Consider the following 26997-nt stretch of genomic DNA (forward strand, 5'->3'; position numbering starts at 1 on the left):
CGATTAAAAAAGAAACGACGCAAATCGGTTCAGAAATTTCGGAGATTTTGATGTACATACATAGGTAGAAAAACACAACTCCTTTTTTGAAAGTCGGTTAAAAAAGTAGCCCATGTTACTCCCTGATCAATCCTCTACTTGTTTGTGAAAATCCCGTCAAAATCGGTTCAGCCGTTCCGAAGATTAGCCTTTTCAAACAGACAGACAGACAGACAGACAAAAATTTTAAAAACGTGTGATTCAGTTATAGTATCGTTCAAATAACCATATGACCTTAATATGCGGTAGTTATTTCGAAATTACAGACAGACACTCCAATTTTATTTATTAGTATATTAGTATTAGTATAGTATAGATAATCTGTGCACGTGTCGAGATTTGATTTTTTTTTCTCTTGTCTGGCTTTACACTGATTAGCCAATGTCAAGTTTGTAGTTATTTACAAGTTAGGGAAACTATATGTATAAGTATGGACTTCGTCTGTGCCGGCGCCCGCCGACATACACGCGGCGCTCCTTTAGAGCGCTTCTCCTGAGTCAGGTCCATCAGCAATAAACACCAGCAGAACACAAATACCGGCCACTTCTAACAAAAAACACTCCAAAAAATCACAACACGCGCGCCAGCAAACGCCACAACAGACGAAGTCCCGTGATTTCATAGGTACTCTCATAACTAATACCTAATCTGTGGGTACTCTGCTCTTTAGTCTTTAGTCTTTGCCACGCGCCAAAAGATTCTTTTCGCTCTGGATATTTACAATCGATATTTTTAAAATTAAAAATTTGCTTCATTACAATAATTTATCGTTTTTTTCCTTTTTATCGATGATTTTTAAAAGTTTCCATAACTGCAAACAAAGTTATTTTATCTTACGTGGGCAGACTTGAAATACATTGCGGTTCATGGGTGAATTTTATTTAAACCTATAGTACCTACCTACTGTAAAAATGCAAATTCAAAATAATAATTATTATACTCTTGGACAGAACTAGGTTTAATAGAACCAGATAGAACTAAATGAATAAGTATTATGTATAAAGTAATTACTAGTTAATTAAGAAAATGTCCCACAGAACTTCAAGTTTTCAACTCAGCGACTTATTTCCAAGAGAGATTGATATTGAAGTTTGTTTAAAAACATTAAAAATATTTCAAAAATTGGAAGGAGACGTGAACTGTGTTGTGTGGGATGCATCCCTAGTTCTTGCCAAATATTTGGAAACCATGTGTCAATCGAAACCGGACTTCTTAAGTGGTGTAAGAGTGCTAGAGTTGGGATCAGGACTGGGAGTTGTTGGTCTAACAGCAGCTACTTTAGGGTTGGTGATTTTTTTTGTACTGTCTTGATAATTAGGCACCAGCAAAACTTAATCAGCCTGTTAAAAGCTACATAATTAAAAAAATGGACAGCACTGAAACACCTAAAAAGATTAAAAGTTGAGTGTTTCGGATCCTATTTAAAAGTTAAAATTCTTATTAATTTACATGAAGCGATCATCTGTCCACAAACAGTGCAATAAATTATTACATGGTCAATTTTGCTACATAGATAATATTTAGTACCTATACTTAACATTTTGAATGTGTAAGTGCTGAGCTCTTGCATGTGATCCTCTCAGTGAATCAGCTGGTTGAACTGGTGGTAGTCTTCATTTTCATGTGAGCCCACATCTTGGCTTATATGAAGATATTTGAAGTTGAATATGTACCTATATTGCATTTTCTATTGTTTTTAGGGCACAAGTAACACTCACTGATTTGCCAGAAGCTCTTCCATTACTTCGCTTAAACATAGCTGAAAACAAATCAAAGATTGTCAGCATGGGTGGATATGCAATAGCAGAGTCCTTAGTATGGGGTGACAAACATTCTGATATTCATAAGCAAGAATTTGATATGATTGTTTTAGCTGACTGTGTTTACTATGAAGATGTAATTGATAACAATGAATATATTTTATTTATTGCTTTCATGAATATATTATGCTATTTACCAATGCTAAATTTTTTATGATAAAAGTAAGCTTAATAATATGTAATATTATTACAAACATAATATTGTGCTTTAGTTTTGTCAAGTCCATCTGTCTATCTGTGTGTCACAGCCCTTTTAAAAAGAAACTATTAACTATTAAGTTAGGTATGGCTATTAACTTATGTTATTGGTTAGGTATGGTAAACTTGTTACTGATACATAGATATTCAAATTTTGTAAAAAATTCAGAGTAGATAGGTGACTCCTGAAAATAAAAAGTATGACTGAAGAAAATTATTGCCATAGCCCCTAAAGTGGAACCATATTATTGATTATAAAATCATTGATACTGCAATATATATAATATTATTTTGTTAAAGAAAATGTATTACTTAAGTACAATAAAATTGTGCTACTTACCTAACAAAGTAAATACTATAATTAATTATTCATTTTCAGGCTATCAATCCTCTTATAGAAACGTTGCAGTGCTTAAATAACACGATTAAGAAAAAACCCACAATATATTTGACACAAGAATTAAGGGATTCAGATATACAAAAAAAGTTATGGAATGATTTCAGTGACAAATTAGCAGAGCTTTTCTATGTGGAAAAAATACCTGAAGAACAACAGCATGTCAACTATCGGAGTTCTGATATTTTACTGTTGAAAATTACAAAAAAATGATATTTATACAGCTATGATCTTCAGTAATTGATTGTGCTATTCACAGAAAATAAGAAGATTAAAAGGTAAAACAAATCTTTTTTATGAATCATATTTTGTGTAGTAAAAATTGGAACTATGAAAGTTCTAATTTAAACATGCTTTGGAAAGCTTCCGGGAACTCGAAGCAGTATATCAACAACTACACAAATATTACCTAGCTACTTTAAAATGTATTAACCTATTATGCTTTTTGAATATCTGGCTTATTATTGAAATCATTAAATATTGTAATATGCTATATAATATCAGGCTACCTGCCTGCCTATATACGTAGGAAGTAGATACCTACCTATTCAACTGTAATTAATTTATTTCAAAAAACTAGATATAATGATAGTGGCTTCTTCCGGGTGGATTCAGGTTTTTTTAAATTCTGTGGGATTTATGGAAAAAAAATCTTTGAATCTCCGTGATGAAAGTATCTTATGTACCTATACCTCCAAGATGCAAGTTATATCTATACCTAGTTAAGTACCAGATTTGGTCAAAATCGGTTAAACAGATGGACCGTGATAAGGTAACAGACAGATAGACACTTTCGCATACATTATTAATACCAACTAGATTTTGCCAGTGACTTTGTCGGGGTGGATTAAGGTTTTTATAAATCTTATGTTAACTGATTTCCGAGATAGAAATAAAAACTGTCCATCTCCGAAATGCAAGCTATCTCTGTACCTTGCATTAAAATCGCTTAAATGGATAGCCATTTTAAAATCACATGGGAACTCTTTAATTTTCTAGGATAAAAAGTAGCTTATATCCATCTTTGGTATGCAAGCCCTCTCTCTGTGTCTTATTCTCCATTACTGAGGGTTGAGACTTTCCGCCAATGATCCTCGTGTGGACGAGCATCTCTGTATAAAGTTTCGTGAGTTATGTCGTTGGATCGTGAAATGATAACAGACAGGCACAGGCACTTTCGCTTATATCTATTTTGGGAATTGAAATTCAACGTTTTGCGAATTCAACATTTTGGGAATTGAAATTCAACATTTTTTAAATAAATAAATAAATAAATAAAGGTTTATTCAGCTCTCATATACAGAATCACACACAAAAACAAAAAAAAAAAAAAAACAAGAATAACAACAAAGATAAAATCAAACTCGAATATAAATCAAACTCAAAACTAGAAAACACCATTATCCTATTGCTGTGTCTGTGAGCTAAAAGGGCTCTGCCTCAGCAAGATGCTGCAGTATTTGACTACTGCAGCGCTGATTTTCAGGCAGAGCCCTGGTGTCACGACCTGACAACGAAACAGTGCATCTGCATATTAGATTTAATCACAAATATAAAAAGCAACCAAAAAAGAAAAAAGAATTATTAGTAACTAGGGTAGAAAAGATATTATATATATATATTATCATTTATTGTATATACATATTTATTGTATATATATATATATATATATATATATATATATATATATATATATATATATATATATATATATATAATACAAATATAAACATGAGTAGGGTCGACATGTCTTCAGCAAGGAATACGATTTATTTATTTTTTATCTTTACTGTAGACTTTTGCGAAACCAACATTTTGAGATTTAAGATTTTGCAACTCCGAAATTCAACATTTTGTAAATTCAACATTATGAGAATTGAACATTATGAGAATTCAAAATTTTGAGCCAGAAGGTTTCAACTGTACCTAGGTACCATAACTGAATTACGCATTTTTTAAATTTTCGTCTGTCTTGCTGCCTGTCTGTCCGTTTGAACCATCGATGGTTTGAACGGGCTAAAACGACTGAATCTATTTTGACCGTTGACGGGACTTTCACAGACAAGGAGGATTGAACGATGAGTAACTTTTTTAACCAACTGTCAAAAAAGAAGTTGTGTTTTTCTACCTATGTAGGTACACCGAAATCTCCGAGATTTCTGAACGGATTTGCGTAATTTTTTAATCGATAGAGAAACTGCGACATTGCCCCATAAAATATTTTAATTCCAACTCCTCAATCCTGATGCTGCAGGGGACCTGACTACCAAAACTGATGGGATTTAGAAACTGTTGGTTATAAATTTGATATTGGAGGTATCTACCAAGTAAAAACTTTATCGTTGAACTCGGGGACCCAACTCCTCAACCCTGATGTTGTAAAGGATTTGCATTCCTAAATCGTAGTAATCCCTCGGGATTTTTAAAGGAGCATCCGTTTAAAATTTAAATGTTTTTTAACGAAATTTGGTACTGAGAAACCTTACATCCCGGGAGCGGGCAGTAACGGATAGGCTACTTTTTTTTCCAGGAAAATCAAAAGTTCCCATGAAATTTTTGAAAACCTTAATCAACGCGGGCGAAGCCGCGGACATCATCTAGTATTCAATAAAGATGCGCGTATTAAAAATGTAATACCTAAACTATTTTTCGCTATACAAGGGATAAGTAGGTAACTATGTACACTGTATCCTACATTATAAAACTAGGAATTCATAAATTTTAAAAGAATAAACGGAATAATATTTCATTTGTTGGCTTTCATTACTTTTAAATAATATAGATACCTAGGTACCTACCTACCTACTAGTAGGCTCACTCGGTCATGTGACTTGAGAAACATTCTACTGCTGGCTGCAGTGCTCCCGTCAGCTTCCCCCATTCTCCCGAGTTGACCATGGTTTTTTATAATTTCCGCAAAATCTGTTAGTTAGCTATGGAAAAACCGTGAATGGTAAAATAATCCTTATTAACTACAAATGGTTTTGGAGTTCGTTAATGCGTCCAAATACATTTAGTGCTCGAACGAACGTTCGTTGGCACTTGATTCCGGTTCTTTTCTCTTTCATTCGCAATTTAATCATGGACGACGACGACATCATTATAATTGCTAGTTTTATATACCAAAACGAGTTAGCAAGAACAAGAAAAAATAAACGTAAGCGAAGATGGTGGATAACCACATATTTTAAGAATAGGACTGTGTATAGTGGAAGTAAAATGAGCGTTCGTTCGTTGGCCTTCGGCGACCGTCCAAACAGAGTTCGATCAAATAGCTCGATTTCTTTGATGTTACCGCCACGCTTCGGATCGCCGGCACACGCCAACGAGCGATCGTTGGCATTCGCTAAGCCGTCCAGATTGCAGCAACGAAGGTCAACGAAACCCGTTCGTTGGCGTTCGTTTGGCCGGTCTGTACGCAGTAGGGATTGCAATGCTGGATCCGCAATCCAGCAATCCAGCTGGATCCAGCACGTTTTTGGTGCTTGCTGGATCCAGCATCTGATGCTGGATCCAGCGGTGCGGATCTGCAATCAGTTAAAAACAAGTTACTTACTTTCTTTTCGCGCAAAAACCATTGAATGTCTTTCCGAAAAGTTACAAAAAAACTGTAACATAATTGATTGGCTTCTCATGTCTGAAATTATATTATAACTTCAACTTCTATTAAGCCTTTATAAGTGGGAATTTGATTAGGCTACGCAATTTTATTTCGAAAATGAGTGAGACTGAGAAACTGAGAGCCCTACAAAGTTAGTAAAAAAGGTACCTAAATAAATAGCTATTTCACATTAATTATATTAATGATGTGTATAATGCAAGCTAAGTACCTACTGTAAAATAAAGCATGGTAAGTTTTTGGGTCCAACGTTTTCAAGCTAAAGTTGACTCAGAAAAAGCTAATGGTGAGTGTTTGTTGGACCAGTGCTGGTATCATACAAGATCCAAGCTTCCAAGATCTGGCCAGATTTTTATGACAGATCTCTATTGTCAACGATTACAAACCACGATGGAAAAATTAGCCGTTAAACAATTGAGACTGGTCAACTGCTCTAACCCAATGCTGCTTCAGGATAACGCCTCATATTTCACGACGGGAGCTGTAATTGGAAACACCTAACGACCATACTCCCCGAACTTTACTCCAACAATACTTTTTTGGAATTTAGACAATTTCTTGCAAGAAAAAAGTTCAATTTCAATTCAGTTCAAAGATTGTAACTGCCTTCAAAGATTTTATTGATTTGTTAAAAAAAGTTTTTCTTTTTTCCATATAAATTGATTTTTTCATAGGTAAGGACCTTATATTATAACTACAAACAAGTATAGGTAATTAATTATTAAAGTTTCTACAGTTAAAACATAAAAAAGTGTTGCATTTCTTTGAAAAATCGTAAATGCTGGATCCGCGCTGGATCCAGCTGGATTTGCTTCGATCCAGCAAAAATCCAGCTGGATTGAAAATGCCGCTGGATTGCAATCCCTAGTACGCAGCATTATACATGCGGCGGGTCCGATCCGCTCTCGCTCGGCAGTTGAAGTGGGATAGTGGTAAGCTCTTTGATTATGTACCTATTCAAAGGGTAAGCTTTGCTTCAAGTAAATGAAGTACCTAAATAACCTTACGAGTAAGCCGGATTTGAAAGTAGGTAGTCTACATTCATAGTCTAGACGCACAGACCTAATATAATAAGTCTAGACGATGGTCTACACCAGACCACTAGACATAGATCATAGAGTAAAGGATTATTTTTCTCTGGCAATACCTTAATCATATGACTATTGACTGATTCTGTGATTGACAGACCGTCTGCTCTGCTTGTACCACCAATCCATCTATTTTTCAGGCAAAATGGGTGGAACTATGGTATTTTTTTGGGTTACCCTTGCTATATCTGTAATTGGTAAGTTAATAAAAGTTTTCCATTTATTAAACAACGTGTACCATAAGTATAATAAATTTTATGGTCTAGGTTCCAACGCTTCGGGTGAATTCAGTATATTGCACAGTCCCGATTCATTGAAATTTTCTGGATCTAGTAAAACCCTGGAAAGCCTACTGAAAGAAATATATTCTGCATCTCTTGGCATGTCCGTAGAAGAGGTAAATCAGAAAAATATTAATCTATATCACATGGTTTATGGTCTTCATAAATAATATAATACTTGTACTTGACTTTCTATGCAGAATGCAGATTGGAACGGCTTAACAATAGTTGACCCTTTCAACACTCCTGAGGCAGTATTAGAAGTGTACATTGATGGTGTACCTTCACTTGGTGAAACTGTAAGTATTTATGTTGAGTAAATAATTTAGGATCCTCCTATCCTACTAAAGTATCAAAGTCATTACTTTTATTTTGTACAGGCACTTCATAGTTGAATGATTTCTAGTTTAATTTTTGTCTCCCTTAAAACTAGGTTATTGCATTAAATATATCTTAAAGTTTTGCCAGTTGGTGGACTCTTTTCAAATTCCAAGCAGACACAGTCGCGGGCATCAGCTACATTTGAAATATAGTGAGCTATATTAAATCTTTGCTATGTTGAAAGAATTTGAATTTCATTTTTTCTTGGTGAATAACATAAATAGCAATAAAAAATTCACCACTAGCGATGCTGTCACCTGAACAGATGAGTTGGGGGCAACATGTTTTAATTTAAAAAATGTCTAATAGTTGAGTTTATTTTGGCATAACTGGGTTGAATTTATAGATGAAATGAAATGCACAGTAACTATATTGCTTGACTAAAACATATATTTTTCATATAAACTAAGCATTTAGTGTGTGTCTGCCCTGTTCAATAGTCCGAAAATTGGATACAGTGCATACATTTTGAGAACACACTCACCATATTTACTGTATGTGTCAACTGTCATGCCAAAAGTACAATTTTCTTGGATTTTAGTCCTTAATCTAAAGTAAACCATACTTTTGACATGACAGTTGACACAGCAAATATGGCGAGTGTGTTCTAAAATTTATGATTTTATACCTACTTAAGAATTAAAAGTAGAGCCTCGATAGCTCAATGGTTGAGGAGTGGACTGAATTCCGAAAGGTTGCTGGTTCAAACCCCACTCGTTGCACTATTGTCGTACCCACTCCTGGCACAAGTTTTGTGCTTAATTGGAGGGGAAAGGGGAGTATAAGTAATGATTAGTTTCTTAGTATAAGTAATGATTAGTTTTTAGGCTGATTATTTTCTTTTGATATTACAGAGTTTGGTGAGCAACTATGCCTAAGTAATGTTTCCTTTATTAGTTTTTATTTAAATATAGAATGTTAACATTGTAATTAAGTTTGATTTGTATAGTAACATAGACTTTGTCTTTCAGGCTGGCTTAAAAACGAAGAATTTCCCACTGATTGTTGATGAATATGAACCCGATACATATGATGCTGTGAGGCACAGAATCAAACAGAGGTTTACCAATGGAGGCAACACTTTAGTTAACATCAGACTATCAGATCCTGATGATGTAAGTTATTTTTAGACTACTCAGTGTATTACCTTCGTCTTGTGCCTCTCTGAAAGGTTGGCAGTCAGCTTCGTGTAGTCCACTCTGTTATTCACTCCCGGATGGTGCTCAGCCAGGACTTATTTCTGCAACTAACTCCTTCCGGCAACTTTTTCCATCATAATGTGGGAGTTTATATCTCTCGTGCCCAAGCATGTGCCCCAAATATGCAACTTTGTTAACTTAGTGACTCCAACCAGTGGCCAACATATTATGTGTATATACCCACGTTTTGGAAATTTTTATATGTTTCCTAAGGTTGTCATTAAGGTCCACACCTCACATCCATATATAGATGTATGGGCCAGATATTGTTTTATGAATACTTATGTATAAATTACTACACCTTGTTCAAGGAGTCGAGCTAACAGGTAAGCAAGGAACCGCACTGTAACGTTGACATATCACAAGGGTGGGCAAGGGTAAAGAAAAGATTTATTGCTGTTTCTGCATTGCTGAGGCTGGTTGAGCTACACCGTCCACACCACTCAACCGCCCCTTAGCGACTGCTATCTCATCTGTTTTAGTAGGCATTTAATAGTTTAATAGTATTTAATAGTAGGCATTAGTAGGCGTTTAATAGTTATCGCCGTTGCCTCTCGCACAGCCACTCCATGCCATGTTATTCATCTTACATCAAACGTCACACGCACGTCATTAGTTACAAAATAACAGACACAAGGCATGTTCAAATTGAGGTGTCACTAGTGCAGTGTGGACTTTGTGTCTTTGATGCTCTCTACTTTTAATTTATATTGACCTGGTTAATTTGAGTTAAATACAGATAAAAATCAAATTTTTAATTTATTCATTGCAGTTATCATCAGTGTCAAATGTATTTGGTGAAGTTGTTCCGCCCAAGCTTTCCAAGCAGACATACCAGTACTTGAAACTCAACAAAGATAATGAAGAGGATTACTTATTCCTTTATGAACTGGAAGTGTTGAAGTTATTGACTGCTAAAGTAAGTATTATCCATACTAATCCAGTAAATAAATAAATAAACCTTTACTCCCACTTGCTTGTAAATTACTACTTTACTTTAAAGGATTTCATTACAGAGGACTGTAATCTGGTTTTTACTGGCCAGCAATTTCCAAGAGTACTGTAATGAAAATTGCTGGACAGTTTCATGCTGATGACGAGGTTCTTTAATTGATTGTAGACTAACATAAATTAGGTTGTTTTACTTTTTAGGTAGGTACACGATTTTAAGGATATTCCGACTTATTACTTTTTAGGGGTTTTTCATGGGCGGCGGGTAATCACTTAACATCAGGTGACACGTCTGCTTGTTTTTTTATTTAAAAAAACTGAACTGTTATTTTACTATTCTCAGGTAAATTCTGGTGCAATCTCTGCAGACAACATTGTTGATTATTACAATATCAGATTCCGTTCCCTTCACGCTCTGTCGGACTTCCATGGCCCTAACTCCATGCAAACTAAAGAAGCTAAAAATCTGCTCGGTAAGTCTTAATTTCTGCCTAACAAGTTTTATTGTCATTTTGGATGGTCTTTGATATCATTGAGGAGCTTGTGGTTAAGGCATAGGCTTCCGTTTGGGGGTTTTGGACCGACACGCACGCTAGTTCGTTTTATGCAGTTAAGTAAAATATCTCAGGAAACTGAGAGGAGTACTCTATAATATGTTTGAAGGTATGAGGAATCTGTCAATCTGCACTGTAGTGGATTATGGCCGTTTTGTGATCAAGGAATTAATTTCCACTAATATGTTTTGCCCGCGACAGCTCACGCCCTGCAAGAGCTGAGCGACGCGTTCGTGAAGGCGTACTCGGGCTCCGTGCTGGTGTCCGCCGTCACCACCGACGTGGCACACACCCGCCGCGTGCGCGCCGCGCCCGAGCTCCGCGCCGACAAGCTCCTCGAGGTGCGTATATAGTGTACCACGCCTAATTTTTAAATGGGCTACGCCAGAAGACTCGCTTCATCGACCCTTCTTTTAGCTTACCTTCGTAGGCTCGCTTCATTCATGGCCTCCTTTGCGAGCTACTGGCGTCGCATTTTATGAAAAACACTAGGAGGAGGACAGACAAGACTGTGTGGAGTTGGGTTGTCATTCTGGTCATTTAGTAGATACTCCCGCTACTAAAAGTACACTTGACACTTCCATTAAAAATTGAACCTTAATCGTTTGCATTAAGGAACTTTAATAAATCTAATAAAAAACTTGGCTGGATATTTTTTATCATCAAACGAACGCTTGTGGCCGTCTAGACACGCTAGCCTTACGAGATCAAGTTTACGGCAAAGACGGTGTATTTCATGGTGTATGCCGTCAAGATTCTGTCATGGAAACTTGACGGTGTATGCCGTCAAGTATACTTGATGTCCTTGATGTCATGGAAACTTGATAACGTAGGACTTGAAGTATGCAAGATGTCATGCATACTTGTCAGTGTATGCTGTCAAGTATGCATGATGTGATGTTGATTGGTGCCTAAACGTGATCGTATATGGCTAGCGTTACTCATATAATATTATGTTGTAGGATGTGGCTCGGCAAGGCAACAGCAGTGAAATTGGAAATAAGGTCCTTTGTTTTTTAGCAAAATTAACTTGACTGATGTGTTGTTAGTGTTATGTAGATCGAAATCATTGTTTTGTACAGTATTGACATAATATTTTTAGTGCTTAATTAAATGGTAACATATTAACGAGGAGTAACTTGCACTTAAGACGCTAGGTAGTAATATTTTGAAGTAGCAACTATGACCTTTTACCTTTCGGCGTAATTGAACTTTAACATGATTAACCTTAGAATGAGTAGGACTAATTCTGTATTACATTATTTAAATTAAAATCAAGCTGTTCCTTGTTATGGCGTTGTGAATTTGATAATTTATTAATGAAAATTAATTATAAGTAACTAGATGATGAGCGCAACATCGTTCACGTGGGTTGAGGTTTTCTAAAAATCACATGGTAACTGATTTTTCGGGATAAACAGTAGCCACTAGCCTGCGCCCGTCCCCGGGATGCAAGCTATATGTGACAAAGTTACAAGAGTTCATGATATTAATTTCCAAATTATGTTATTTTAATGTTTGATACTAACTACAATTAATTTGAAAATCCAAAACAAAAAAACCACTTTTAAGTTATAAGTTTTCACATCTGTCGGCAGTCCCCACTAACTGTAGTTTTATTTTACTTAAAAACTTATCGGTCCTTGTTATGAAAAAAAAAGTGCCAGTAAGGTATCAGCTTTGACAAAAACACAATGTTGTATTGCAGGAAGACAACTACACGGCCGACTACGCCGCTATATTCAATATCATCCTGTGGTTCAGCGTGGTGTTCGCCTTCGCGCTGGTGGCCATCGTGTACGCCATCATGGACATGGACCCCGGCAGGGACTCCATCATCTACCGCATGACCAGCACCAGGATGAAGAAAGACAACTAGACGTCTTCTTTACTGAAGACCCGCGTACCGAGTATTCTGTCGAATAACGGTTATATTCCTTTTCTTCATCATCAATGGTTCATTTATTAATTAATTATTCTATGAGTCAGCTCATTATGCGAGTTAATTTATGAGTGAGCGAAACGAATTTGTAAAGTTTGACAGCTGTAATGTGACGTCACAATTATCTCTGATTGGCTGATACTCCCTCACTATTTTCTAGAATGCACAGTTGCAGCAAGAATGTTAGAAATTCAGCCCATTACAATTAGCGCAATGTGTTAATAAAATTAATCTCCCATCATTCTGATGTTAGTCTTGTGAGTTTTCTGTTCTTTCTAATGCATACAATTCATGCTCACCTAAACCGTTCAACAATAGGTAATTGGCTAAACACTCGGTATGTGTAAACTGTGCTTTCACTTTTTAGTAGTATTTATTGGCATATTTTCCAACATTCGAAACCGCTTAGCGGAAAATTTCCTACAAGACTTTATTTTTCCAGAAACACATACACCTGTTTCTGTTATAACGAGGTGATTATAGTTTATAAAATATTAACTCGTTAACTTATTGTATTATTAAGTGTAAAATAAATGTTACGTGAGTTGTAATTAATATTATGTTCAAAGTAATAAATTCGTTTTATTTAAATTTGTTGTTTTTATTCCAAAAATTTTCTTTCAAGAGTATAATGGGCAGCAGACTATTCCGACAATTTTAATATGCGGCTGGCAAGGGCCCTTTGAATAAAGGCCATTTGCGACAAGGATCTTTTGGCGCGTGGCCAAAATCGGAACTGCTGGCATCTTGGTGTTGCTAAGTAAAAAAATCTGAAATTCACAATTTTTTTCTAAGAGCCCATGGCGGCGACAACTCGGTGGGTAAAGCATAAAATAGTGCTATTTCCACAGATGGAGGAAATAACGTTATCAGTGCATGCCTCCCTTTCCCTCTAAAGAATTCTCTTTTCTTATTCTTTTTCTATGCGGAAACATTGACGGCTTTCCGAATTTCTCTTTTAGTTAAAATTAGATATGGATAAAACTTACTCGATTTTCAACATAAACTTGATCATATTTTATTGCTGGCAGTCTTTGTTCTACAACTACGCCATCCTTGTGGGACTGCATATTTTAGTATAATAATATAATTATTACTAATTAAAAGTCGGAAGAGATTGAATGAAACGAAATATAGTCCAATCATTATATTCAAAACATTAAGCACCATTGATTAAAATATAATTATTAAAATTTTAATAAACATTTAGTAAGTCTTATCATTTACATTATTACATTGAGGTTGTTTCATTTTAAAACAGATTACAATATAATTATTTATTAAAGGCACTTAAGATCATTCATCAACATTTAACACTGACTAAAACTACTTATTAGTGTTACGACATTAAAAATAAAATTATTCATTTTGGTTATTGAATCAAATTGCAGACAATTATGACTGTTTAAAAATAAATAAATGATGCCAGAGACTTAACTATATTTATCAAATTTCATCAAAATCGGTCACACAGGTAACTCTTTGATTTCCCGGGATATTAATAAGCTTCGGTCTGTCTGTTTCCAGGAAGATTTCCAATTGGTTTTAGTCGTAAAACGGTAAGAGACAAACATACACTTTCGCATTTATAACATTACATTAATATAGATTACATACATTTATTTGCCTTGTGTGGCATGGCATTTAATTTATCCCTATATTAGTGTGTTAAATTAGGCAAAATATACTTAAAGCTAAATAACTGTATGAATTTATTCGTTATAAAAATGCAGTATGGAGCATATAAAAGTATAATGAATAAAATATGTGGCAGGTATATTGCGGAAACAATAATTGTTTGAAATAGTTGATACCAATTCTGATGTGCACAAACTTTCAACTAAATTGAAAAGTTTATAATTTAATTATGTTATCCTTTTTAGTTAATAACACATTGAAAAGGATAGCACTATATTTAGACGTCTCAATTTAGTTTAGAGCTTGTGTTGGAGAGAAATGATACCATTGTCGTGTTTACCTTGTTTATACTAGAATCCTTGTCTATTCTGTTCAATGCATGGGTTTAAACTGCGTCATTGTTTGTAATAAGACCACGGATCTAACAATAACAACTGTCAAAAAACTAAATAAGTTAAATGAATACTCAAATTAATTCACCCGCGGTGCATGTTACGGTTAGATGCACCGAAGCATGGCGTATCTGAGCATTTACTACCCGGAACATAAGTGGAGGGCGGGATGGGCTTCCAGCGCAAGCTAGTGGCGGCCCACGGTGTAGGGAGAGTTGTGGCTTGTGCTCCTCCACGCACAGGGTGCAGCGCTTGCTCAGCGGCGCACGGTGTAGTGGTGCGCGCGGCGCAGGCGGCGGCGCAGCTCGGCGGGCAGGCGCTCGTAGCAGCGGCGGCAGGCGGGGCGCTCGTCATACTCGTAGAACTTGCTGCGCGTGCTGAGCGCCGTGTCGCACACCGCGCACGCGAAGTGGTGCACGCACCACGCCTTGTTCAGCGCAGTGAACACTGGAATAAATTATAAATTTTTTATCCACATCAGGACAGCAAAGTAGACAAGCTGACTGATTGACTGACTGACTGAACCACTTAAACCACAGCACGGATTGGGCTGAAATTTGGCATGCAGATAGCTATTAAGACGTAAACATCCGCTAAGCTAGAATTTTTGAAAATTCAACCTTTAATGGGGTTAAAATAGAGTTTTGACATTTGTGTAGTCCTCGCGGGCAATAGCTAGATAAAATACATAGTTTCTAGACTGAACTGTTTGAAAGTACGCTATGCCCTTGCCATTAGTTCCTTGTCATAGTGTACATACCGTCTCCCGCGATGACCTGGTTGCAGACGTAGCACAGGTTGCCGAACAGCTGGTGGTAGTGCTGCTCGCAGTACGCCAGCCCCTTCTTCTCGTAGTGGCGGTGTCCGTGGAACGGTTTCTCGCACTTGGCACATACGAAATGCTGCAAAACAATTTCGTTTTCAAGTAGACAAATACTATTATTAATTACACTCAGTAGATAATAATAAAATTAATTATACTCATCACTAGACACAATCACGTGCCCAGTGATGAGTGCAGTTAATTCTCAATTTGAAAAACGCTAATCCCACAAATTTGTCTTATTTTGTCAGATTAACTTTTTTCAAATGAGCAAAGGCTTGAGCATCCTAAATAATCTTGTCGGCGGCGTATGATTCTGGCGAAGGTCGCAAGGACATGTATGACATGGAATCGACGAATGGCGTATCTCCGGATACGGAAAAGACGGATATAAAAAACTGGGACCAAACTCGCATATTGTTACGCACTAACCACATCTCTTATCCAAATCCAAGCTATTCTGTGGACATGTTTGACATTATGTACATCATACGTCAGATTTGAATCCGATGCACATTCGAGATGCACGGATCCGTCACGGATGACGGAGAGGTATTATGGACAAGCGTGTGTGAAGAATTTACCTCAACGTGCCAGTGCTTGCCGAGCGCGGTGACGATCCTCTCCTCGATGGGGCGGCGACACGCGCCGCAGATGGGGATGCCCATCTTGTCGTGACAACGCAGGCAGAAGAGATTGTTCTGTAACATAATATTATTTATAGTGGCAGTATCATCCTCACAGGTTTATATAAAAATCTTTACTTGAAAGGGTCCAGTTTAAGAAGTTAGCTCTAGTATCGACTATAACTCACAAACTAGTCGATACGCGAAAAACCAAGTAAAATTTGAATTTTGCGGGCAGACCCGTCTCTTCCACCTTAAAGTCACCGTCAATCACGCGTAGGGTAAAGTGAACATTCAATACATACGACGTCATTGGCCGCGTAGCCGGGTCGGTTCTTGACCTCCCTGGCGGTGTGGTCGAGCTCCACGCCGCACGTGGCGCACGCGAAGTGGTACCCGTGGTACACCTCGCCGCGGTACCGCAGCGGCTCGCCGTCGATCACGCCGCTGAACAAAGAGAACATTCAATACATAAGACTGAACGAAATAATACAAATACACAAGAGGTCTTATAAATTTATAAAAGTCCAATTACATTGCCATGCAGTGGAGTGCTTTGTAGTATCTACTAAATTCATGGCCGATGAGGCAATATGTATTTAATGCAATCATTGAATTCGACTTTGATCAACAACTGTTAAGGCATTATAAGCAATCTCAAGAAATTTTCGTACTGGCATTTATGGCAGATGTAGTTCTGCAAGCCGTCAGCCTTGACGCGCGCGTTGCACGCGTGGCACAGCGCGCGCCCCGCGTGCTTGATGAACCCCGCGTCCGCCAGCTCCACGCCGCACTCCTCGCAGCGGAAGCACGCCGGGTGCCAGTTCGAGTTCATGGCTTTTATCACACGACCAATCACAAACTCACCTATGGAATTACATATTATATTGTGTATTTAGAAGATGGCTTTTCCTTTTTAGTCACATAGTTCAAAAACCAATAGGCGTTAGGGTCTCATGGTGCTAGAACCTCGCATCGAAAAGCAGTGATGGCAGACCGTCTAGTAGTTAGGCAGAAAAAAAGTCATAAGAGATCTTGGAGACTCCCAATATGTGCTGAGGCTGGCCACTGAGGGGATTTTCAATTTATAGAACAGAAACATATGGTGTCGACCGAAATGTACAATGTACAAGGTTACTTACGACACTTTCCACAGCAAGGTGCAAACAGCACTTGAAAGTCACGCTCGCAGTATTTTCGACCTTCAAATTCATAAAATACTCCATCTGGAAAGACTCGGAAACACTGTGCGCATCTGTAACAATATAATGCCTGCTCACTATTTTTTTTTATAATTTAATAAATGCAACGCTATATTATATTATATTAGGTAAGTATTAAGTTATCCTATATTAACGGCCGAAATTAATGATTTTATCTGTAATCTGTTGATAAATTAATAGTTAGTAACATTGTAATTTGTCAAAAAACATACAATTTTCGACAAACAACCATTACTATTAACCAATTACAGAGAGATTGATTTATTTGGGCATAGCTAATGGCATATAAAACTAATTTAAGATAGCATAGCACAAGAGCAATTTATGATAGTTTTACTTACACAAAACAGCCTGTATGCCAAAGTTCACCGTTGGAGTTCACAATTTTCTCATTCGGTTCAAAACCATCCCCGCATCGGGTACAAAACATATTGTCCAAAGACATGGTAGCAATGCTGAAATATGTAAATGATTACAATTTACCAGTAGCAAATTACAAAAATTATTATTGGTCACCACCAGTAATTATTGTATGTCTTGTAGAGATAGTTGGTGCTTTCCTGACCACTTCTTACCTTTTTTTCTTTTAACTGTTATGAATTTAAGTACTACTAACTTACTGATACTGGTATAAATACTTTAATTTTTAAAAATGCAGTTTATGCAACCTAATAATACTTAGCATCATAAAGTAATTATATTATACTATTGAACAGGACAACAACAGGAAAAATATACAGTTATCTATAAAAATATGTAACTACATACATTGTCAAAGTATAATAATATAATAATAATTAAGTCAATTTTAAACTTTAATTTATTAATGTCTCATCTGCTTATATTATTTGCTTGTTATCTACTTATTTTTAAAGTAAGTAACAATAAATTGTGGTGTAAAAATTAGATGAATGTATCTACATTTTTCTAATTCAACAGAAGAGCATAAAAACTGAGAATATTTTACCTCTCCAGTTTTAGCACTCAGAGGAACAATATTTAATAGAAATACTCTTAGCACTTTATATGAAAAAAAAAAGCTACAAAATATATATATGACACTGGTGACCAAATCAGTGTAATTAAACTTCTGATCAATATACTTTTTCTTTTTGAATCTGGACCTGAATACAATCTAAACATAACTCCCTAAACATTACTGAAATTAATTCTTTTTATGATTTCAGTCAGTTTATTGCTCCTCCTGTAAAATGTATTTCATGCAACTGTAATTGCAGTTTTTTTTATTTGTCAGTTCTAACAGAAAATATATATTTATTTATAACATGACATGCTATAACTGCAACTATAACTATTTTTACTAATATTTTCTATTATAATATTATACAGCCTGCAGCTGTTAGATTATACAAAAGCTACACCAATCATTAGTACAATCTCAATTATTGCAATTGGTTGAATTATGTTATTGTTGTAGCAACATTACACTGTAGCCGAGAGAGTGTCTGCCAGTTAGTGGTTACAGTCTTCACACTGCAGTTGTCAGGCATTAGGCCCACAGAAGGAAGTTTAAGTCTGTATGTTGTTAAATTTTTCAACTGCGTAACATTTTACTATGAATATTAATAGATTCCTGTGGCACCACATCTTATTAAATATTTTAAACTATTTTGAGAGTACTTATACAGTATTTTTAATTTCTAAGCATATTTTTATACCATTTTGTTTTCACAGAATTAGTGAAATATTTACATTTTGTTTTGGCATAGCATCCATGGCCATATTTAGAAGAGTTTGATGGAATAAACAATTTACCATAGTACATAAAGATATGTTCATCTGGTTCTTATTGTGGACCTTTAAGCACTGCATATTCATAACCACCTACAGAATTATAGAATCAAGTACTTATTTAGAGAGAGTTAAAAATGATTGCACTTTGCTGGTATTAAGAAAGCATTGTTTAGCGGGATGTAGTTCTTATTGTGTGTTTAGATGAAGATGGCATTTCATGATATTTTAAATGTAAATTGCGAGGTTATTATCCTACAACAAAATGATAGCACCACATTATACATAATGTGCAATGATTACTATTTAGAACTAAGGATGAACCCGTTAATAATTCATGTGAATTGTGATCTGCTAGCTTTGATGACATTATGATCTTGAGATCTATAAGACCACTCCCACAAAATCCTTACCCAGGCATTTTTCACCACTAATTCAAAATACTATAAATAGTTAGGTACTTCTTGCGCTTTATTCTGTCGGAAATAAAACAAATAAATTGAAAAGGTAAACTATGTTTAAATGATGTAATCAACCAAAATAGATAGAAATAACCTTATGTGAACTTATTGCTTACCTGAACTTTTATTCCTTGAAGTCACTCAAAACGGTTCTTAACAAACAATTTAGAATATCGTAATACACCAGTTTAATTATCAAAATGCAAATATTATGGTCAATAATAAATGAAAAACTAAAATTAAATGAAATTTCTATATAAACAAAAAAAGTCAAAAACTAGTAGTTTTTTTTTAAACTGTTTTTTTTTCTTCTGTCGTCTGGCTTTACAAAGATTATCCAATGTCAAGTTTGTAGTTATTTGTAAAGCTGCGTACAGACCGGCCCAACGAATGCCCTACGATGGATATTTCTCGTTCGCTAGCGTTGGCTTCCGCACGCTCGTTGGAGTTCGTTAATACATCCAAATACACTTAGTGCTCGAACGAACGTTCGTTGGCACTTGATTCCGGTTCTTTTCTCTTTCATTCGCAATTTAATGGACGACGACGACATCATTATAATTGTTAGTTTTATATACCAAAACGAGTTAGCAAGAACAAGAAAAAATAAACGTAAGCGAAGATGGTGGATAACCACATATTATAAGAATAGGACTGTGTATAGTGGAAGTAAAATGAGCGTTCGTTCGTTGGCCTTCGGCGACCGTCCAAACAGAGTTCGATCAAATAGCTCGATTTCTTTGATGTTACCGCCACGCTTCGGATATGCTACGTACAGACCGGCCAAACGAACGCCAACGAACGGGTTTCGTTGACCTTCGTTGCTGCAATCTGGACGGCTTAGCGAATGCCAACGATCGCTCGTTGGCGTGTGCCGGCGATCCGAAGCGTGGCGGTAACATCAAAGAAATCGAGCTATTTGATCGAACTCTGTTTGGACGGTCGTTGAAGGCCAACGAACGAACGCTTAGTTGAAGTAAGAGTGCGTAGCGTGTAAACGTCCAATTTGATAATTACTTGGATATTTCTTATCGTTTATTTTTTCTTGTTCTTGCTAACTCGTTTTGGTATATAAAACTAGCAATTATAATGATGTCGTCGTCGTCCATGAATAAATTGCGAATGAAAGAGAAAAGAACCGGAATCAAGTGCCAACGAACGTTCGTTCGAGCACCAAATGTATTTGGACGTATTAACGATCTCCAACGAGCGTGCGGAAGCCAACGCTAGCGAACGATAAATATCCATCGCTGGCGTTCGTTGGGCCGGTCTGTACGCAGCTTAACTGGCACACGCCAACGAGCGATCGTTGGCATTCGCTAAGCCGTCCAGATTGCAGCAACGAAGGTCAACGAAACCCGTTCGTTGGCGTTCGTTTGGCCGTTAGGTATATGTAATGCTGCGTACAGACCGGCCAAACGAACGCCAATGAACGGGTTTTGTTGACCTTCGTTGCTGCAATCTGGACGGCTTAGCGAATGCCAACGATCGCTCGTTGGCGTGTGCCGGCGATCCGAAGCGTGGCGGTAACATCAAAGAAATCGAGCTATTTGATCGAACTCTGTTTGGACGGTCGCCGAAGGCCAACGAACGAACGCTCAGTTGAAGCAAGAGTGCGTATAGCGTGTAGACGTCCAATTTGAAATTTCTCGCCATTTAGATCATGGAGAACCACCATCTTCGCTTACGTTTATTTTTTCTTGTTCTTGCTAACTCGTTTTGGTATATAAAACTAGGAATTATAATGATGTCGTCGTCGTCCATGATTCAATTGCGAATGAAAGAGAAAAGAACCGGAATCAAGTGCCAACGAACGTTCGTTCGAGCACTAAATGTATTTGGACGTATTAACGAACTCCAACGAGCGTGCGGAAGCCAACGCTAGCGAACGATAAATATCCATCGTAGAGCGTTCGTTGGGCCGGTCTGTACGCAGCTTTACATCAAAGAAATCGAGCTATTTGATCGAACTCTGTTTGGACGGTCGCCGAAGGCCAACGAACGAACGCTCAGTTGAAGCAAGAGTGCGTATAGCGTGTAGACGTCCAATTTGAAATTTCTCGCCATTTAGATCATGGAGAACCACCATCTTCGCTTACGTTTATTTTTTCTTGTTCTTGCTAACTCGTTTTGGTATATAAAACTAGGAATTATAATGATGTCGTCGTCGTCCATGATTCAATTGCGAATGAAAGAGAAAAGAACCGGAATCAAGTGCCAACGAACGTTCGTTCGAGCACTAAATGTATTTGGACGTATTAACGAACTCCAACGAGCGTGCGGAAGCCAACGCTAGCGAACGATAAATATCCATCGTAGAGCGTTCGTTAGGCCGGTCTGTACGCAGCTTAAAACAAGTTATGCTGCGTACAGACCGGATATGGATAATTATCCATCGTAGGGCGTTCGTTGGGCCGGTCTGTACTCAGCTTCAAAATATAAACTATGCAAGTATGGACCCCGTCTGTGCCGGCCCTCGCCGACATACGCACGGCACCCCCTTAGAGCGCTTTCCAGTCAGTTTTAACAAAAAAAACACTCCAAAAAGAAAGAGCACGCCCGCCAGCTAATGCTGCGTACAGACCGGCCAAACGAATGCCAACGAACGGGTTTCGTTGACCTTCGTTGCTGCAATCTGGACGGCTTAGCGAATGCCAACGATCGCTCGTTGGCGTGTGCCGGCGATCCGAAGCGTGGCGGTAACATCAAAGAAATCGAGCCATTTGATCGAACTCTGTTTGGACGGTCGCCGAAGGCCAACGAACGAACGCTCAGTTGAAGCAAGAGTGCGTAGCGTGTAGACGTCCAATTTGATAATTACTTGGATATTTCTTATCGTTTATTTTTTCTTGTTCTTGCTATATATCGTATTAGTATATAAAACTAGCAATTATAATGATGTCGTCGTCGTCCATGATTAAATTGCGAATGAAAAGCTGCGTACAGACCGGCCCAACGAACGCCAGCGATGGATATTTATCGTTCGCTAGCGTTGGCTTCCGCACGCTCGTTGGAGATCGTTAATACGTCCAAATACATTTGGTGCTCGAACGAACGTTCGTTGGCACTTGATTCCGGTTCTTTTCTCTTTCATTCGCAATTTATTCATGGACGACGACGACATCATTATAATTGCTAGTTTTATATACCAAAACGAGTTAGCAAGAACAAGAAAAAATAAACGATAAGAAATATCCAAGTAATTATCAAATTGGACGTTTACACGCTACGCACTCTTACTTCAACTAAGCGTTCGTTCGTTGGCCTTCAACGACCGTCCAAACAGAGTTCGATCAAATAGCTCGATTTCTTTGATGTTACCGCCACGCTTCGGATCGCCGGCACACGCCAACGAGCGATCGTTGGCATTCGCTAAGCCGTCCAGATTGCAGCAACGAAGGTCAACGAAACCCGTTCGTTGGCGTTCGTTTGGCCGGTCTGTACGTAGCATATGAGAAAAGAACCGGAATCAAGTGCCAACGAACGTTCGTTCGAGCACTAAATGTATTTGGACGTATTAGCGAACTCCAACGAGCGTGCGGAAGCCAACGCTAGCGAACGATAAATATCCATCGTAGGGCGTTCGTTGGGCTGGTCTGTACGCAGCTTAATGCTGCGTACAGACCGGCCAAACGAACGCCAATGAACGGGTTTTGTTGACCTTCGTTGCTGCAATCTGGACGGCTTAGCGAATGCCAACGATCGCTCGTTGGCGTGTGCCGGCGATCCGAAGCGTGGCGGTAACATCAAAGAAATCGAGCTATTTGATCGAACTCTGTTTGGACGGTCGCCGAAGGCCAACGAACGAACGCTCAGTTGAAGCAAGAGTGCGTATAGCGTGTAGACGTCCAATTTGAAATTTCTCGCCATTTAGATCATGGAGAACCACCATCTTCGCTTACGTTTATTTTTTCTTGTTCTTGCTAACTCGTTTTGGTATATAAAACTAGGAATTATAATGATGTCGTCGTCGTCCATGATTCAATTGCGAATGAAAGAGAAAAGAACCGGAATCAAGTGCCAACGAACGTTCGTTCGAGCACTAAATGTATTTGGACGTATTAACGAACTCCAACGAGCGTGCGGAAGCCAACGCTAGCGAACGATAAATATCCATCGTAGAGCGTTCGTTGGGCCGGTCTGTACGCAGCTTACACCAACACAGACGAAGTCCTTTTAACTGGTTTTACGGCTCTGGGTTCTAGCATTACTGGTCGGTGGTTCTAACTTGTTGAATGAAATGTGAATAGTGCGACTAGCCACAAAATATACTGCATTACGCAGCCACTGTAATTTTAAACTATCAGGCTTAAAAGGGATAGATCCCATAGCCGTAAAACCAATTAACATAAAAACCCTTTTGAGACTAGGTATTTACTGCAGCAGTAAATAGTCTCAAAAGCAGCAGCTTCCCACGGATAAAAAAACCACTTACTACTGAGTGACAGTGACAGTGACAAGACTCGAAAATTGAAAGTGCCATGAAAGTGCGCTAAAAACAATGTCAAAATCATTCAAAAAATCTTTTATTTAAATCAAAGTTTCTATGTTTCTTCTTTTCAGTGATTACATAGGTACTCTTTGCAAGTTTGCTTCTTTTCAAACGTTGAAATTGTAGTTGTAGTTCTAGTTAATCAGGTTTGTTATTAGTTATTACGTTCATTACGTTGTAACGGTGTCACGGAGTGTGAATTTGGATGTATTTGTAGTTCTATAAAAATGGATGCTGAAGATTCCTACAAAACCAATTTAAACACGGTTACAGAAATGATACTGGATGAGGAAAAATTAGTGACTTACATTACTCTCAGTAAAGATCTCTGTATGCACGTGAATAATAGCAAACAATTGCTATCCAGAGCTGTTCAAAAAATTCGCGAAGAACAGCCAAATATTCAACTAAATGTCAGCTATATAATATCTGGGATGTCTGGCAGTGATGCAGCCATAATGACAATATGCACAGAAAATGATTTGGACAAACTACGGAAATCATTGTGTGTAGTATTTTTTTATCATGTTTATAGTGTATGCAAGGGATATTCAGGAGTTGACAATGCTGCTTTTTTATTGTTTAATAAATATGAGGACTATAACCTGTGTCCAGGTTTAATAAGGAGTAAAGAATGTATTAAGCGGACATCTGATGAAATAGGTAACTTGAAAACCAATAGCCAAGAAGCAATAGTTCTTGAAAATAAACCATTAATTGTTGCTAATAAGAAATTGAAACAAGAACCTAAACATGTCTCAAAGAGTCAAGTGGAAGAGACACTAGCTGTGAAAGAAACAGAAATAATATCTGAGACAAAAATTAAAGTTGAAGCTGTTTCTCCTAAGAAGGAATTCAACAATAAACAAAATGTTCAAAAGACAAACGGACTTAAAACTCAAAAAGGCATTGCATCATTCTTTAATAAGTCTAACAGTTTACAAACTGGTAAAGTAGCAAACAGCTTACAAAAGAATAATGGCAATAATGTTTCAGAATATAAGAAAACATCTAATGGATCCACAGGTAGTAAAGTTGAAGACCAAAAAATGGACATAGATAATGGGAACAATGGAATCAAAATGGATATTAAAAAAGAGGTGGTAGATAAAAAATTCAAAAAAGAATCTAAGTCTGAAGAAGAAAAGAAAGATGTCCAGAAGGAGCCTGTGCCCAGTATTAAAAATAAAGCTCTGAATGAAATCAAGAAATTCTCAAAAGTTGACAAGAAAAGGAAAAGGGTGTTGCATGTACCAGACAGTGAAAGTGAAGAGGACAATGATCCATTTGTTGATAATCAAGAAATCAAGAATGTAATCAATAATGAGTCTGAAGATGAGATCCCTCCTACTCCGTCAGTACGCAACAGTATAAAAATAACATCTGGAATTGTTAATCCCAAAAAGAGAAGGAAGGTAGTTGATAAAACATATACTGATGAAGATGGATACATTTTAACCAAGAAGGAGGAAGTCTACGAGAGCTGTTCTGAAAATGAAGATGAAGTTAAAGTCGTAAAAGACATAAAAACAGAGAAAGAAGTAAAAAAAGTGGAAAGTGAAGTATCACCAACAAAAACTAAGAAAAGTAGTCCTAAAAAATCTAAAAAGAAAATATCTCCTCCTCAAAAAGGAAAGCAGCCAACTCTTAATAATTTTTTTAAAAGAAAATAATTAGTTTTTTTTTTGTATCATGACATTGTTTAAAAAAATACATGTTTGTTACAAATTAAGTTTTATAAAATTAAAATAAAAGTGATGTCACTGTCCTTAAAAATTAATTATACTTAATTATAATAACATAGGTATTATTTAGACTTGTTTGATTGTAATTTAAATTATTAAGCACTGCATTTAATTCATTGAAACTGAAAAAAATTCCATTCCTGAACTATTAGCAGAGTCAATAAAGCTATAAAATAGCCAATCTTAGGAATTCTTCAGAAACAGTCCGTCCGTCCGTCCGTTGTGTCTGTCAAGAAAACAGTACTTACCGTACCGTACTGTATAGGGTACTTCCCGTTGACCTAGAATCATGAAATTTGGCAAGTAGGTAGGTCTTATAGCACAAGGAATAAATCTGAAAACCGGGAATTTGTGGTTACATCATTAAAAAATAAAATTAAAATGCGTTTCAATTTTCAAAGTAAAATAACTATACCAAGTGGGGTATCATATGAAAGGGCTTTACTTGTAAATTCTAAAACAGTTTTTTATATATTTTTAAGTATAATAGTTTTTAATTTATCGTGCAAAATGCGGAAAAAATACCCAAGTACGGAATCCTCGGTGCGCAAGTCAGACTCGCATTTGGTCGGTTTTTAATTTTTGTTTTTTATATATTACTAGCTGACGCCCGCGACTTCGTCCGCGATTTAGTTTTTTCAAAATCCCGTGGGAACTCTTTGATTTTCCGGGATAAAAAGTAGCCTATGTGCTAATCCAGGAAATTATCTATCTCCATTCCGAATTTCAGCCAAATCCGTCCAGTGCTTTTTGCGTGAAGGAGTAACAAACATACACACACACACACATACAAATTTTCGCCTTTATAATATTAGTGTGATTTGAAATCAAAAACGTTTTAAAATAATTTTTAATATATCAATCCATATGTATGTATACATGAAGTCCAGTAAAACGTTACCTTCTCTTTGAGAGTGTGTAGAGGAGATCAAATGCTAACTAACACCTATTGATCATTTACAGAAAAAAAAAATTGGTTCTTTCAAAATTAATTTAAAAAAGTGAGGCAACTTTTTATGTTTCAGTAGCAGACATCTCAATTACCTAATAATTGTGAGTACTAAAATAAAAATTATCCTTAGAGATTCTCCAGTTAGGGCTCCGAAACTGTACCAGTCAAAATTTCTATTTGGTTACTTTGCTAAAAATTCAATTTTGAATCACTGAAATTTTTGGCCTGCGATCTTAAAAGCTTCTACACATTTTTAGCTATTTAATAACGTACAAAACATAAAGTCGAAAATTAGTTAAAGAAACGATAAAAAGCACAAGGGAGAAATTTCTTAACCCTGTCAAAAAATCGTTCTTATTGATCAATCAAGCTATCCTGTGGCGATCTTCATGATCAAACTTGACCAGACTACACTCAAATAGTG

General features: G+C 36.9%; 4 protein-coding genes across 8 annotated transcripts; 3 read left to right on the top strand and 1 right to left on the bottom strand.

Annotated features, from left to right (window-relative positions):
• Positions 1-719: 719 nt before the first annotated feature.
• LOC123868674 (protein N-lysine methyltransferase METTL21D-like) lies at positions 720-2919 on the top strand. Of its 2 annotated transcripts, XM_045911227.1 has the most exons (4): positions 720-909; positions 1077-1322; positions 1740-1935; positions 2437-2919. In XM_045911227.1, the coding sequence occupies exons 2-4, from the start codon at positions 1228-1230 to the stop codon at positions 2665-2667; spliced, it is 522 nt and encodes a 173-aa protein (XP_045767183.1). In that variant the 5' UTR covers positions 720-909; positions 1077-1227; the 3' UTR covers positions 2668-2919. The 2 variants fall into 2 exon arrangements, with proteins under 2 accessions (XP_045767183.1, XP_045767182.1); XM_045911226.1 differs by having other exon boundaries at positions 720-1322.
• A 4281-nt stretch (positions 2920-7200) lies between these two features.
• On the top strand, positions 7201-13060 carry LOC123868671 (ATPase H(+)-transporting accessory protein 2). 2 transcript variants are annotated; one of them, XM_045911220.1, is made up of 9 exons: positions 7201-7358; positions 7428-7558; positions 7643-7741; positions 8795-8938; positions 9795-9941; positions 10317-10446; positions 10729-10868; positions 11490-11531; positions 12236-13060. In XM_045911220.1, the coding sequence occupies exons 1-9, from the start codon at positions 7307-7309 to the stop codon at positions 12404-12406; spliced, it is 1056 nt and encodes a 351-aa protein (XP_045767176.1). In that variant the 5' UTR covers positions 7201-7306; the 3' UTR covers positions 12407-13060. The 2 variants fall into 2 exon arrangements, with proteins under 2 accessions (XP_045767176.1, XP_045767177.1); XM_045911221.1 differs by lacking the exon at positions 11490-11531.
• A 543-nt stretch (positions 13061-13603) lies between these two features.
• On the bottom strand, positions 13604-19675 carry LOC123868672 (LIM and senescent cell antigen-like-containing domain protein 2). Of its 2 annotated transcripts, XM_045911223.1 has the most exons (9): positions 19501-19675; positions 19337-19399; positions 17513-17626; positions 17091-17203; positions 16623-16815; positions 16254-16395; positions 15907-16023; positions 15260-15401; positions 13604-14946 (listed from the first exon to the last, which is right to left on the bottom strand). In XM_045911223.1, the coding sequence occupies exons 2-9, from the start codon at positions 19342-19344 to the stop codon at positions 14756-14758; spliced, it is 1020 nt and encodes a 339-aa protein (XP_045767179.1). In that variant the 5' UTR covers positions 19345-19399; positions 19501-19675; the 3' UTR covers positions 13604-14755. The 2 variants fall into 2 exon arrangements, with proteins under 2 accessions (XP_045767179.1, XP_045767180.1); XM_045911224.1 differs by lacking the exon at positions 19337-19399.
• Positions 19425-25640, top strand: LOC123868667 (DNA polymerase delta subunit 3). 2 transcript variants are annotated; one of them, XM_045911215.1, is made up of 2 exons: positions 19425-19430; positions 24094-25640. In XM_045911215.1, the coding sequence occupies exon 2, from the start codon at positions 24104-24106 to the stop codon at positions 25547-25549; it is 1446 nt and encodes a 481-aa protein (XP_045767171.1). In that variant the 5' UTR covers positions 19425-19430; positions 24094-24103; the 3' UTR covers positions 25550-25640. The 2 variants fall into 2 exon arrangements, with proteins under 2 accessions (XP_045767171.1, XP_045767170.1); XM_045911214.1 differs by lacking the exon at positions 19425-19430 and adding an exon at positions 23858-24022.
• Positions 25641-26997: the final 1357 nt, after the last annotated feature.

The sequence above is a fragment of the Maniola jurtina genome, chromosome 10 (assembly GCF_905333055.1).
Source record: "Maniola jurtina chromosome 10, ilManJurt1.1, whole genome shotgun sequence".
Classification (NCBI taxonomy): Eukaryota; Metazoa; Arthropoda; class Insecta; order Lepidoptera; family Nymphalidae; genus Maniola; species Maniola jurtina.

What these genes read in the sequence shown, in the direction of transcription:
- LOC123868674 (XM_045911226.1), top strand. Translation starts at nt 1,066, where the DNA reads ATGTCCCACAGAACTTCAAGTTTTCAACTCAGCGACTTATTTCCAAGA. An exon ending in CTAACAGCAGCTACTTTAGG is followed by an intron (nt 1,323 to 1,739) that starts GTTGGTGATTTT and finishes TATTGTTTTTAG; the next exon opens with GGCACAAGTAACACTCACTG. An exon ending in ACTGTGTTTACTATGAAGAT is followed by an intron (nt 1,936 to 2,436) that starts GTAATTGATAAC and finishes ATTCATTTTCAG; the next exon opens with GCTATCAATCCTCTTATAGA.
- LOC123868671 (XM_045911220.1), top strand. Translation starts at nt 7,307, where the DNA reads ATGGGTGGAACTATGGTATTTTTTTGGGTTACCCTTGCTATATCTGTA. An exon ending in GACTATCAGATCCTGATGAT is followed by an intron (nt 8,939 to 9,794) that starts GTAAGTTATTTT and finishes TATTCATTGCAG; the next exon opens with TTATCATCAGTGTCAAATGT. An exon ending in TGAAGTTATTGACTGCTAAA is followed by an intron (nt 9,942 to 10,316) that starts GTAAGTATTATC and finishes TACTATTCTCAG; the next exon opens with GTAAATTCTGGTGCAATCTC.
- LOC123868667 (XM_045911215.1), top strand. Translation starts at nt 24,104, where the DNA reads ATGGATGCTGAAGATTCCTACAAAACCAATTTAAACACGGTTACAGAA.
- LOC123868672 (XM_045911223.1), bottom strand. An exon ending in TGGCATACAGGCTGTTTTGT is followed by an intron (nt 17,204 to 17,512) that starts GTAAGTAAAACT and finishes ATATTGTTACAG; the next exon opens with ATGCGCACAGTGTTTCCGAG. An exon ending in GCTACGCGGCCAATGACGTC is followed by an intron (nt 16,024 to 16,253) that starts GTATGTATTGAA and finishes ATTATGTTACAG; the next exon opens with AACAATCTCTTCTGCCTGCG.